This window comes from Xiphophorus couchianus, chromosome 20, assembly GCF_001444195.1.
Source record: "Xiphophorus couchianus chromosome 20, X_couchianus-1.0, whole genome shotgun sequence".
Lineage (NCBI taxonomy): Eukaryota > Metazoa > Chordata > Actinopteri > Cyprinodontiformes > Poeciliidae > Xiphophorus > Xiphophorus couchianus.
In genome coordinates, this window is record NC_040247.1 from 29898927 (window position 1) to 29913868 (window position 14942).

At 40.3% G+C, this 14942-nt stretch overlaps 1 protein-coding gene across 1 annotated transcript; it reads left to right on the forward strand.

Annotated features, from left to right (window-relative positions):
• Positions 1 to 358: 358 nt before the first annotated feature.
• Positions 359 to 14603, forward strand: nucks1a (nuclear casein kinase and cyclin-dependent kinase substrate 1a). Its single transcript, XM_028002831.1, has 8 exons — positions 359 to 663; positions 7275 to 7324; positions 8512 to 8602; positions 8761 to 8807; positions 8891 to 9043; positions 9196 to 9345; positions 10561 to 10713; positions 12462 to 14603. Exons 1-8 carry the CDS (start codon positions 647 to 649, stop codon positions 12722 to 12724), a joined length of 924 nt encoding a protein of 307 aa, XP_027858632.1. The 5' UTR covers positions 359 to 646; the 3' UTR covers positions 12725 to 14603.
• Positions 14604 to 14942: the final 339 nt, after the last annotated feature.

Genomic DNA, 14942 nt, shown 5'->3' on the forward strand with positions numbered 1-14942 from the left:
CTTTCCCGGCAGTGGTGCAGCCAAAGGTGATCATTTAAATGCAACCTAATCAATTATCATATGTACACAATGTCTTTGCACTCTTGAACGTATGATTGCCTTGTCGCTTTATAGTCTTCAGGGACCCACACTGAATTGGATGTTTGCATCCAACCGTAGGGCCTCTTTTTGTTTTCTCAACAGTGAGGCGTCAACCTATCCTGCTAACGGGGAGGGCGGGGGCGGAGGCTAGCATGTAAAAATTCTCTGACGAGCAGCAAACACATGCAATAAAAGGAGAAGTCGTCGTTCGAATTAGCCAATGGCGGCCTGAGAAGGACGTGTTGCTGCTCTCCAGGTCCGTAGGGGGCGGTGCTGGCCAGTGAGGACCGTCCCCTCAATACCACCTGGTTTGGTTGCACACAAGCTGCAGTTTCAGTTTGTTTTATTCACCATTTTGAGTAGCGGAAGGTAAAAAATAAGAATATTTGTGTTTGGTGAGCGAAACCTGGACGTCCTCTTATTTTCACGCGCTAGCTCGGACGGTGGAGTCGCGCGGCAGCCTCGCGCCTGTCGGTGTTGTGCAGAGCGGGAATCTTATTTCTTTTACCCCCCCTCCCTGTTCTTTTTCTTCTCCCGTCTCTAACCTCCACAGTATTCCTGCAAAATGTCAAGACCAGTGAGGTAGGTGTTCTCGTTTCGCCTCGTTCTCGCTCTGTGAGTTAAATAACGCGACTCGTTGTCTGGCTTCACCGATAACATGCACGCTCTCCACCATGTTGGCCTTAATGAGCCGCCAATGGATTCATTTCATGAAAAAATAATGGAGGTGTGTTACTGAGTGTTTTTCCTGTGGGCACGCTCTCTTTCTAACATGGATCCCAGCGGGGTGGTCTGCACGCGCAGCCCGCCGCTGCGTCGTGTCTGTCTGCTGCTGCTTTTCAAGCGGATCCATGATGAGTATTGTTGACTCTCATGTAGGCCAAGCGTAACATTTATCGGTGTGATTCAGCCAGCTCTGGTCGGTTAAACCGGGCCTGGCAATATTTTTCCCTCCGTTAGCTGAGAATGAGAATATGGCTACCCATTCATCCAGGGGAGGTTCTAGCACGCAGCCAAGTCGCCCCCCCTCGTCATAGAGGGAGAGAAAAAAAATCCCCGGAGTAGGTGGTGGTTGGCCTTAGGATTTGATCTTGTTAGCGCGCATGCTGGTCGTGTCGGTGCAGCACTCGCCATTATTGTCGCTTTCACAGCTTTTTTTGTGCTAAGGTAATACGCAGCCGGGTTATGCTGTACAAAAATGTCGTCGTCGTGAGGGTTGAAGGGGGTGGGGGAGAGAGAGAGAAAAAAACGAGCGGGTACATTTTCAGCGCTGTAAATTAACACTGCTGGCTGATGTCACGAGGAGGCGGAGATGTACAAAAAGTCACCACACCCCCTCAGTGCCCCTCCGCCCCTCCAGCGCCAGATCCCTGCTGTGATGGCAGGGCATGAGGTGTCCCTGCGCTCTTTAATCCAAATTAAAATGCCCTCCAGCTTGATTAGAAGCCAGTTTGTCCCGACATACTTTAGTCTTTAAAGCTTTTCTTTCTCCTGGAGTCTTAAGTGATGTGTTTTTTGTTTGTTTAGCAGTACTTTGGGATTACTGTTTACTTTTTTTTGTTTTTGTTTTATTGAGCAACTTCATTTTGTAGTTTGTCATAACTATAAGTGTACCGACCCAGCTTTCATTGGCTATCATCCAATCTAATTCTTTCTAAGCGCTACAAGACACCAGAGCTAAGTTTGAAAACACATTTTAGTTTTAGTCAATTTAGTAATCTTAGTCTTTTTAGTGATGCAGTGGACCCCATCTATTTGCAGTTAATTCTTTTTCTATGGAATGTAACTCCAAATTATAACTAGAATTTTATTTTTTTATGGAGCACATCTAAACTAATATAAAAACATAAATGAAGCCTTGGAAGCTGGAATACATGGACGCTGTGCTGTTTGACACACTATTAGCTGACGTTTGCAAAGCAGCCAATCCAAAAGCGGCATTCATTTTCCTTATTGCTGATTGGCTGTACCCGACAAGAGCGGAAATAAGGACGACTGTAGATGTTCACTTCTGCTGTAGTGTGTAGATGATTTCTATTGTGCATATCTATGCATATTGAACTTTAATAATTGGTTGTTCTAAGCGTTTTTAGAGGCGGTCTCAAACCTTTGCAGGCTTCAGCTGGTGGTTAGGTTCTTAATGCTGCCACCAGGGGGCAGAGCAACAAGAGGAAGAGAACTTGCCTTGACTATGGCAACTTAGTGGCTTTTTCCTAGAGAGGAACAAGCCTGGTGATAGCGACTCGATTGACAAATGTCAAAACTGGGTTGTTTTGATGTTAATTTCTGATCTAACAAAGTGGACCTCTGACAGGCATAAGGTAGGACTGAGAGATATGGCTGAAAAACATATTACAATAAGGATTTCATATCAGTCAATAAAAATGATTGATTAGTTGTGGGTTTTTTTGTAGTTTTTTAAAATAGTCTTGCCAAACTGGTGACATGACATTTCCTGGAATTTTTTTTTCTTTTAGCAGTTATGAGGCCCTCTGGCAAACTACTCAGCAAGTTGTTGCTAGGTAACCAAAGAGTGAGTGAGTTTGTTAATGCCACCAATCTTGCTTAGCTGGTCGTGAGAGGTTGAGCAGCAAAAGCCTTTCTTCTGCCTACATCCCCCAGAATGCTGCGTGGTTCTAGATCAGAGACATTATTCAACATTCTGTCGGATGTTTATCTACTGATATCGATCACATCTATCGTATCCAGACGTATTATTGATTATTGGCATTAGCCCATGCCTCGTTAAAGGTGAATATCACTCTCAAAGAGAAGGTCTCTTAGAGAAGATCCAAGCCATATGTAGGATGTGTAAAATAGAAAAGGCACCTTTTTAAAAACAAGAGACATTATATTGCGCATTTTGACTTGGAGGTGGAGGTAAAACTACACAAGATACCAAAAACCCATCAAGCTAGCGACGCTAACAGTTACCCCAAACTCAGAAAAGGCTCATTCCGATTATTACAGTGAGTGAAGATTTTAGCACTATCAAGAGTCATTGAGAATCAGGTGTTTTGTACTGTGAACTAGTCTTTTAACATGTGACCTCAAATATGCTTCACTGAAACATTGATTCACACACATGCATGTGAGACCAGAACAAAGTGATGGAAAAAGGTCTAAAACATAAAAATCTAACTCTTATATGATGCACATGAACATTTGTGTAACATTTCTGTTATTTCCTATCATCAACTTTTTCCTTTCTAGCCATTTTTGTTGACCCAACAAATGGAGTCAACAAAACAATTTAACAAATTAATAGGCAGAGGTCCAATTTATTATTCAAGCTTCACAAATGTAACAAGCAGCTGTGGTTCAGCGGAGCATTGAATGGTTTTACAAGTCAAAAAAAAGTATTTGGCGCCATTGTTTTATAGAACTAAAACATCAAGTGCAAAACCAAGAATCTGACATTTTTAACATTTTAATAGAAAATCTCCCTGTTGAAAATGCTTTGAAGTTGAACTAAGCACAAAAGTATGTCACATAAAAAACCTTCAAACAGTAAAAGTTTGTGTAAAGATCAAGACCTTTAATTATTTTCTGCATGTGGTACAGACGTCACACCTCCACAAAAAAAAGAAAGTAAAGTTTATCCATGTTTCTGATGAGACTGCACTATAAGTTGTCGTCACATTTATCCTTACGCTTCCTGTAAACCGAATACTGACAAAAATGTACAGATTTTTTACATTCATAAGCATTGCTAGGCTTGCGTTAAGCTTTGAGTTTTTCTTTTTGTTTCAATGTTGTTGGTTTTTTTGTTGTTGTTTTTTTTCCCATCATGGCTGACTGGTTTATTATGTCTGTGTGGCGAGGAGAGCTAACCCAAGCCCCGCCTATCCAGGTCATATTAGAGAAATGTGTGATAATGATATGTCTTGTGATAAACAATTTAAGAAGTGTTATTGTTTTTCTGTCTTTGGTTTTTTTTAAACAAACATAATCCAGATAAGGAGTAGTCTTGTCTTTATACAGGGGACAAAAAATGTAAACTAATTATTGCCGTTGCTGCACATTATTAGAAAATCTTTTGATAGCCATATTAGTTGCCGGATATGCCGATTTTCTTTCCGATAAATATCATGTTTATTGCATACATAGTATATACATTGCAATATTGCTACATTTGCTATATTTTGTGCAGCCCCAATTGCAAGAACGTTTTCTTTTTCTGTGTTCTACTGGGATATGTAGAAATATCAACAATTAAATGCTATTTTAGCCACAAGTGGTCAGATATTAAAGGCAGTACATTCAAATAGTTGGTCATTTTAAAAGTTGTTTCCCCAAATATGCTCATTTATGAGACACTGAAGGAAAAACATATGGAATAGATTTCCTCTGAGTTTGTAAGAGTCATTTAAATATACATGCTTATTGCACAGAACGCTTTGGTTTGTTGTTGCACTGCTCTTCCTTGTGTAACAAGTTTACTAGCTGGCTAATAAATTACCATAATAAGAGTAATAGGCAACATTCTTTTTATTTTAAACCCAAAACTTTTCAATAAGCTGGCCATCTGTCCTGTTAACAAGATCATAATATCATCGTTCTAACCCCAGTCTGCCCGGTAAAGGCTGCCAGTACTTCCAACAATAACTTTTATTGAAATGTTTCATGTAGATTTTTAAGTGCTTGTCAAAATCATTAAATGAATCCCATTAAATTCTGGTTATTTTTCTACTGAACTATTGAAATGTCATTTATGGACCACATGTTTATGGAAACGTTATAGCTAAAAGAAAGAGTTAACATTGTGAAACATGGGATTGAAAAAAGGGTCAAATAAATCCACGAAATGTGAGTTTCATTCTTGTGGCTTCTACTACAGAAGTACAATTATGGTATTAAAGTATTCAAAAATTACATCAATGTAATAAACCATAAAAACTGCAACATATTTTGTCAGTAGCATTGAGATGGTGTTGTGCAAGGTTTCCCCCAGAAAGTCATTCATCCAGCAGCCCGTCATGTTTTTGAGTTAGAAATGTTTAAAGTTGACAAGAAGTTTGAATTTATCACTTGATAATTGTGCTATTGAAAGATTGGAAGATTAATACCTGAACTCCAACTATAAAGTCTTAAAATGCAAACATAAAAAAAAAAACCCAACTTAAATAAAACTAAGCAATTCTTAGCCTGGTGGGGTTACAAGTAAAGCCTGGTGGCCCTCCAGGTTTATCACACACTGGGGGAAACACTGGTCGTGTCAACTTATCTTCTAAAGTCGTTCCTGCTCTGAAGCGGTATGATTTTTCATATAGTGACAAGTTATGTTTAAGAGGCTGACTCCAATGTGTGATTGAAAGACTGCTGAAACATTGCACATAAGTGACCAAAGCCACAGCAGTTGGTACAATCTCTCCTTGTTGCTCTTTCACTGTAGATTTCAGTGTTTTCCAAACACCTAAGCTGTCAGGAAAGCTAAGAAATTCTAAGTTATTCTGCATTTTAAATTGAATTTCAATTTATCAATTTCCCCAATTCTATCTGTTCCCTGCATAGCGGAAAATCATACGACCTTAAACAAATATTATCATCATCTAGTCACTCTCATGGGGGAAAACCACCTGTTGTGGGATAAACCGCCTTTACCAGGTAGACCCTGATGCATAAAGGCTTGCTTGGATGTGCTATTGAAACCTGGTGTATGCACACAAAAAAAAAAAAAACATGTTTTTTGGTATGCAAGGATCCTAAAACATATCCTTTGTACATCCCATGTTCAAAAGTCATGTCTTCCTTTGGGGAGAAAGGGGAATTTATAAGGCTTTTATACGGATTTGGATTTTGTACAGTTGCTCTACTAGAAAGAACAAAATTTTGGATTTGTATTATTCAAATTCCAGGGATATATACCTCGCTGAAATCAGACCTTCTGTTGGCAGTCGGATCACAATCTTGTTTTTTTTTTTTTCTGCTTTGAATATTAACCCTTTGTTCAGATAGAACGTATCCTGGTATTAACCAGCTCCTTTTTCTATGCTTTGCTTGGTCCAGAGGACGTCTGTTGAGAAACGATTACTTCCTGGATGTGTGGACTCTGTTTAAGTTTTAAATTTTACTCAATCGCTCATGTTTGGTTGTGATGCGTGTAAGGCACCAGTTCAACACTATGAAATTTACTGTAAACAACCATCCTCCACAGCAAAGAGAGAACTGCCTAGCCAAACGAGGCAACTGTTCATGTTAATTCAATATTTGGTAGTGCGGTCGACATGGACTGAATGGCTTTGCTCACTTCCTCTGCTGTCATTGCCAAAAACTACAGGCAGGCTACAACTCTAAAACAACAGGAAATTAGCATCATCTTTCACAACTTCTCCTTCTGCTCGCTGATTGGCCTGGTTAAAATTCTACCGGAGAAATCTAGCTCAATTGGAGAAATCGCAGGCGGAGCACTGAGGGGCGATGAGAATCTAGCAGAATTGCATAGGAAGGCAATGGTCTAGAGGCTAGAGGCAACCTACTGAAAAAAGAAAATTATGAGAAGATGGTCAGAGGAAGTTGAAGAAGCCATGCAAGGTTTTTTTCTGAGGCCACAGACTGGGAGGCACTGTGCCAGCCACATGGAGGTGACTGACTGGGCTCTAACGTGTAAGGAAAGGTTTCAGAGGCATAATTTTTTTGTTGTTAAAAAATATTGGACATGTTTTACCAGTTTATGCCCATATACTGAGGGTTTTGTGTAAATGTGAATCAGTGGGTACAAAACCAAAATGTAGCTATGCTAGATGTTTTGCAGCTGGTCTAAAGAAAACTGTTGGTATAAATTAGATGATCACCGATGTGCTGTTTGCCTAAATTTAGTCTTAACGGTGTTTAGCTATTTCCACTATTATAGCAGTCCTTGAACGTTTGTGTTCCCCAAACTGAAGCTGTTTGCCACCTAAGGCTAAATCTATACACATAACCAAAATAGTTATGTGTACATGCAAGCCACACAAGGTCCAAGGTCCAGTTCAGTTCATCCGCCTCTGCCTGGCCACTGCTAGAGGTTTTTCTACCCAAATAACACAATGCACACATTCAGGCAGTTTCTTTGTTGCTTCCACTCTATTCCGTAGAGGGGAAACACAATAGTGTTAACAGTCTCCTTCTCTCCACTTTTTATATTCTGGTATCAAGTGAAGCTTGTAAACGTACTCTGTAATCTGATCAAATGTGTGTATTTATGTTCACAGGAACAGGAAAGTGGTGAACTATTCACAATTCAACGAGTCTGACGATGCAGGTAAGCAACGCTCTGTGTGTTTCTCTGTGTGTATCGTTCAAAACAAAATACAAGCTAGCTAATGTGCCAAGCATGAAATGACGGCTGGCATGCAGATGAAGTTTACGTTCCTAAACCTTTAACCCGTTTTATTCATTTGTGCCGGTCTTATGAATGCTTGTTTGTGGTCAGCTTTCATTGGGGTGAACATGTATCGTTGGAGATGAATGTTTCTCTGACACTACATTGCCGGCCCTCCACTTAGAAATCTCACACCAGCTCTGGAGTAGCTTGCTGCTTGTGCACACATTCATAATCTTTCAGTTATTAACTCCAGATGATCCATGTGCTTAGGTCAACTTCATATTCAGTTAGACATGCAAGGCTGTTGGAGTTGAGCAGTAAGACACAGCCAGGCTGCTGCTGCTGCTAATCAGATGTTTACTGTTCAGCATCACAGGGTAACGTTTACTGGCCAGCACTTTTTGTAGCTTTTGTTTTTGGTTTTCATTTTTAGATCTGGCCTGCCAATTCCTCCTTTGAGTTTTTTTTTTTTTCTTCTTCTTCTTTTTGAAAGATTATAACCCATCGACGCAAAGACAAATATGGAACCATTAATGATTTCATTAACTATGATCAAAACCCTGGTTTTCTGTGATGGAGAGTAACTTTGCAGCTCTGTTGGTATCGTATCATTTTGCCAAATATACCTTCATATGCATTATTATTCACAACACTACCACAGAAGCTAATATCTACAGTCTTGGGAGGTGCATCCAATCAGCACCAAGGAAAATAAATGCTGCTCCTTATTTGGCTACTTTGCAAATGGCAGCTAATCCTGGACAGAACTTTCTGAGCCGCATTTTCTTTAGAATATGTTTGATATAATCTACCAAAAAAGGGAACATTTGGGCAAATTTTACTTGAATAGTTTAAAGTTACATTCCATAGAAAAAAGTCTGTATATAGACGGTATTTTATAAACTTTAATTTAACAGATGAATAAAAAAAAATGCATGAAAGGATTACAGGACCCACAAATTAATGGAAAACAGTTGTATGTTAGTGTAACAATAGATTATAATTTAACAAAGTAAAAAAAAAATAATTCTGGAGTAAATTAGTAGTGAAACATTTACTCACTGCTTGTAGATGGATGGCTGAGAATGTGAGCTGAGATGTTGTCCTTCCTCTCCTCTCTATAGATGAGGAGTATGGCGGCGATCGGCCTAAGAAGGTGCGCCCCGCCCCTCGTGAGCCGAAGCACAAGCGCTCGAAGAACTCACAGGATGACAGGTTAGGACGCGATTTGGATTTGCTTCATTCTGCTGTTGGACCTGGGCTAAATAATGCTAGATTTATCTGCGCCAAGTTCAGGAACTTTGAGCAGATCATGCTTTAGCTTTATGTCAGGCTGTTAAGCACAAAGTCTGGTGTCTTCTGCTTTCTTCCAGTGAGGATTCTGATGAAAAGCTCTCCAAATCCAAAAATGATTCAGCAGGTAAGTTTGTCCAATCGGTTTGCTGAGCGCATGCTTTGAGCCGAGATCCCGACTCCCTGACTTCCCTGCATGTCGTGATGCAGATGACTTCGGCAGTGAGGAGGAAGACAATGACTTTGGAGAAGAGGAGGAGGAGGAAGGAGGCAGCGACTACGAAGAAGAGAGAGGAAAAAAGGCAAAGAAAGCCAAAGTGGAGAAGACCAGTAAGAGGGGCCCAAAGAGAAAACGGGCTGCAGGTACTGGCTGCCACTGCACCCAGCTTAAAATATTTTGTTTAAGACTTTCAGATCAAACAGTGTGAGTTTATCCGCATCGTTTTTCTCCTGCCTTCATGTGTTTTTTTCCCCGTCATAACAAGCGGCAATCTAACAACTCTCTGTGTGTACAGATGACAGTGACGACGACAAGGAAGTGAGTCGGAAGCGTACAGTGAGGCAGGCTGCTTCCAAGGCCGTGTCAAAACAGAGAGAGATCCTGCTGGGGGACGGAGGCAGTGAGGATGAGGAGCACGAAGACCAGGAGGAGTCTTATATGGACCGTACGTACAACACCAGCAGCTTCGCTAATCTTAGGGCAGCAGGACAAGGTTTGCATTGCCCGTTTAGTTCTTGTCTTCTAAAATGAGAGAAACTCCAGAGAATCCAGAACTGGCCAACTGTGACCCAGTATGGAGAATTCCACATGCTAACCTATAAAATTTTGAGACTCTTAATATAAAGTGTATTTGTCAGCAGTGCGACTTGATTAAAATTCTAATCGAGTTCATTGCGGGGGTTTGTAATTAATTAATTGAAAGTCATTATTGACAAAATAAGCAGCATTCAATTCAGAAATCCCCTCTTGCTGCTAAATAATTGAATAAATAGACATGAGTTCAAACTACAAAGATATTTATTGTTTTGTTTTTTTCCCCCAAACTGTTACTGAGGTTGTTAAACCATCCGATGGGAGCAAAGTTCTACTCTATCCATCATCTTTCCAGTGTTTCAGGAACTCCTGATAAATCACGGAACCTCTTCAGAAATATGGATGGTGGACGCTGACATTAGCATTGAGGACGTCTGTGCTGCTGCTACATGTTTAGCATTGAGATGCTTTTTTAGGCTTGAATAGCTTCACTGACAGGCTAACTCTGTTTAGCATAGCTTGAGCACAACAATAGTCTTTTCCAGTGTCCAATTCAGATTGGTTTCTGAAGCAGAAATGAAAACCCCATTGGGCCAATAGGTTTCGTCATTCATTGTCGCTTTTGCGTCAGATTTACAGATGTACCAGAAACGCGCAAATACAAAGGTTCCGGCTAGAACGTATGTTTAAAAAACATAAAATTAAATTTTGCGTTAAAGTCTGCGTAATTATTTAATTAAATTAAATTAACGTGTTGTTGTTCACCTTCTTCTGTCTCGTGATGCTTTTCCTGAACCTCCATACTGGCAGTTATACATGTAACAAACAATCTCTCTCACAGAGCAAATATGGATAAATATTACATGTGAACATTAATTTCCAGGTATTTTAAACCTCCTGTGGGAATAGTCAATTATGTATTTTAAAGCCTTTCTTTTAAAATAAAATCCCCTCTTTATTTTGTTGTAATTCAGAGACTTTTTTAGTGAACATTTACTTTGAAAGTCCATCTCTTGCAGAGCCTGGTTGCTCTGGTGATTCCCACCTTTTCTGGGCAGCTGTTTGACTGCATTTCTTTCCTTTTTTTTACAAACTAAGTTTCCGCCCTCTCTATTCACACACACAGCTGACGAGTCTGGCAGCGACGAGGACTTCATGGTGGAGGACGACGATGACAGCGACTACGGCCGCTCCAAGAAGAAGGGGAAGAAGGTCATCCGACGGGGGCGGCTGGAGAAGAAGGAGAAGAAGAGCCCCAAACCCCGACTAAAGGCCACAGGTAGTTAGGAAACCAATAGAGATGCCAGTCTTTCAGTGTGCAGCAATTCGATTTCAATTTTTATTTATTTATTTTTTGTTTAGCATCACAATTTTATTCAGAAACAATGTTAGTTAAGAATCCAGTTTTTCCTATTGAAACGGTCTTTAGATTCTGTTTAAATGATGTGACTGACAAGAGGGAGGAAACATTTAGCAAAAGCCTTTCTGTAAGGTTCCATACTATATTATATATTCCATCAGTTTAAATTTAAACAAAAATACATTTGTTCATCAAATTCTGCAACTAACAGGTGAGCTTAGCTTCCTGGCTTTTTCTTAAAGGGGCAGTATTATGTAAAATTGACTTTTTACATAATAAAAAAGTCATTCTTTTATTAATTACATCATGTTACAATGTTATTCCCTCATCAAGTCATAGCAGGTCTGATGTCTTGATTCTTCATGCATGTTTGTCACTGTGCAAAACGCCTGTGTGGATCTAGCCCCGCCTTCCAGGACCAAGCCCAGATTAACGGTCCTCAGTTCATTACCCAGAAACTTTTTGAGTTATTTTTGCCTTACAAACCAACACTGAGGCAAAGACGGTGGGCAAGAAAATTCGAGACCTACATCAGGTCTGTAAGGTCATTAGTGGGAAATAACGGAGAAATAAACGATAAAGCCCAAGAGGAAAAGTAACGAGGGACACAAAGACTGGTTGAACGTGAGTGTGAATGCTGTGGGAAGCATTTTGCACGTACAAAATGGGTGAGAAATTACTTTAAAAATACCAGCTTGTGAAGACCTGCTTTCAGGAAAATGCTTAAAAATAAATAGTAGCATAAAATGGTGTTTAAATGTCAATACAGCAGTTGCTGCAATCTGCACTAAATCCAGCATAACTACCTTCACTCATTGATCTGGAAATGGTTAGATGTTTAGCATTGTTATTTTAATCAAACTGAGTTGGGTTTATTTTACGCTTAGCCATCCGCCGTGAGTTGTTGGCGTCAGAACCGCACACGGTAGAAAGCTCAGCCAGGATCCAAACGACCGCTCTTAGAACAACAGGAGGTTCAAACTCCGCTCATTCATTTTTAACTTATAGAAAAAGGCGCCATGCCGCCAAATAAACAAAAGCAAACTGACCAATAAGCTTTAGGCTTTGACGTGCCCACCCACACAGACACATGCGCGCTAGGTAGAAGATGTTTTGACACCAAAGATTTTTTTTTTTCTCCACAATTTTGTTAATAGTATAGAGGATTAGATAATAATTCCAGAAATTATTCTTTTCTTTTTCTAAAGGAAAATCTCAAGGTACCAGAGTGGCATCTGCGCATAGTTCTGAGCTTTAACGCTAGAAATGAGTTTTATACATAAAGCAATTTATTTCAAACATGTTTATAATTAACTTTTTAAAAATTCTAAATATAATCAAATGTTATTACTTCAATGCAAAAACATTTAATTAAATTTTTTGCCAGTGCTCCCTAATGACAATGGCTATTTTTAGAACTTGCTCTGCGGGCGACTGACAAGGTCCCCTCGGGCACCCGTGTGGGTGACCCCTGCTCTATAGAATGAAATAAAACTTTTTTTTTTGTTCCAGCCCCTGATGTCAGAACTTTTACTCAGTTTTACTCCAGGCTGTAGAACAGTTCACATCATTTTTAGTGCTTTAATGTGAAATTGTTGCAGTTTTATTTTTTCTTCTTTTCAACCAATGAGATAAGTTGCCCTGAGCACTTCCCCTCTGTCCTGCAGTCACCCCCAGCCCCATGAAGGGGAAGGGCAAGGGCCGCCCCAGCACCAAGACCGTGGAGAAGAGCTCACCCAAAGAGGAAGAGGAGGAGGAAGAACCAGAGAGCCCTCTGGAGGAGGAAGAGGAGGAGGCCGCCGAGAAGAAGGAGGAGACCTCCCCCGCCACCAAGACAACGAAGGAGTCTGCAGGAGGAGACGAGGAAGAGGAGGAAGACGAGGAGGAGGAGAACGGCTCAGAAGAGGAGGCGCCCTCTGGGGAAGACTAGAAGATGGAACCCGTTCCTTCCCATCCTCCACCTCTCTCTGTCTCTCCTTCACATGTTTGTTTTCTTTTGTTGCTCTGCATTTAGGGTTTTGTTTTTCTTTTTGTATTCTTCCCCTCCTAGTGGCCTGGCTCAACGATTTGGAGAACCTCTATTTTTTTATTTTTTTTTATTTCAGTCAGCATCCTAGCTCCTCCAGCATCCCAACGTCTCCTCCGTCTCTGTAGGACGGTGAAGCAAACGTCCGTCCTGCAGCAGAGCAGCAACCTTTCTTTTCTCCCTGTTTTACTGGTTCAGCCCATCCCAGGTGGGGTTCTGTATCGGTGGGCAAAGCGCTGTATCTCATGCACGTCGACACGCGCCCGGGTAAACGCCCGTTTCCTCTCTGCTTGGTGTTTTCAGCGCCGCTTAACGCCGTGATGAGTTTTAAACACTTTATTTAAAGCATTTCTGAGCTCACTTAAAGGTCACACTTGTCATTTTTAATCATTTTTCCTTCAGCTGCTTTTTGGAACGGTTTCTCTTTTGTATATCCAGCTAAATTTTGTTTTGTTTTTGTTTTTTGAAACAGCGCCCCCGGCATGGCTGCAGCATCCTAACATCCAATCCTTTGTGCCAGGCACCTACATTTCCTGTTTTTTTTTTTTTTTTTTTTTTTTTTTGTTTTCAGAAAAATGCAACAAGAGGTGTTCTTTGTTTTGAGAGTTTAAAACAAGATTGTTTTTTTTTCCTCTCTCTCCTGTTGGTTCATTGTTCTAATTCTCTATTCAGATTTTTTTGTAATGTTTGTTTTTTAAGAAAAAGAAATAAAATGTATCTTGATTTTAAAGAAAATCCGTTGACCCTATGTAATCTGTTCAGTGTGACGGTGGGAGCAGCTCTCTCTCTCTCCCATCAGCTTTAGTGGTTTCCCATCAGTTTCCCATCACTTCGGTTCTTCAGTACTTTGAGTTGCCCGCGTTAGAAGTTCAAGTAGACCGGGCAGCTCCGTGTTCGTGTTCATTTGTCGATGCCTTAATTTTCATTCGGTTAAATTTTTTTTTTCCACCAGTGGCTCTAATGTCATCCCCGAAGGCCTGAGAATGTAACGAGTCCTCACGTTTCAAGCCTTTGCTAGCAAGGCGGCTGACGCCCGGCTCGAAACGAGTCACCAATTAGTCCGATCAGCAGACCATCCAAAGCCATAGACGATCTCAGAACTTGTGATTTGTAGATCAGGTGCAGCTCTTGTGAGATTATCCTCTTGTGTTTGATGTCAAAGCAAAAAAAGAATAAAAGAATGAAGTTGCTATAGCGATCTTGGGGACAGTGTTTTCGTACGGGTCGTCCTGAGGTCGCAATAGAAGTTCGTCCCAGCCAGGGCGCCGGAACCTTCGTTCATAAGCACATTTGATTGTTTCCCGCCTGTCTGAGACAGCAGGTCAGTGTTTTTCTACGTTCAGGTCCCTGAATTGGCACCGAGTCCTTACAGTCCAGCCGTTTTTAAAAACTTGGAGGTTAAAAAAGAAAGAGGCTCCTCTCTCCTACTGGAGGCACATGGTTCTGTTCCTCTCTCATCCACTCTTCAACTTTTCTCTGTTTTTACGTTTTTGTTTGGTTTTTTTTTAATCTACGTTGAGTTGTTCTGGCAATGTTAATGTAAGCTGACTTGTGATTCCTACGGCGACCAGGCAGTGAAGCTTTTGTCAGTCTAGTGGGGGGGGGGAAAGGAACACTGAACTCTTCAATCTTTTTGCATGTTGTGGAAAAAGTGCGAAGCGATGATGTTGAATAAATGCTGACAGTAGCAACATTGTGGTCTAAAGGAAAAGTATTAAACAATGTTGATAATGTTTTGGTTTCCCAGCTTCTAATAAAGGCAACCTACTTTTTATACAGATTACCTGCTTGTCTCATGACCTTCAGCTCTGTGTGAATGGCTACTAGTGTGTGAGATGTTTGGTTATTTAGAAAATTATGCACCAGGCTTATTTATAACAAAATGCAGAGATAAAGATAACGCAGTAAATCACTTAAGAGATTAAGTGATTTAATAACTTAATAGCAGCAAATAATTGTTATGAATGTTTTAGACAAGATATGCTCATATCCTTTAAAAGTATTACCTTCATGTACCTAAAATTAAGTCCTTAAAATGTCTATATTTTAATTTATTTTAAAAAGTTAGTTGGTCTTTAATGTTTTTCACAAGTCTAAATTTTGTCTTGACAAATTTATTTAA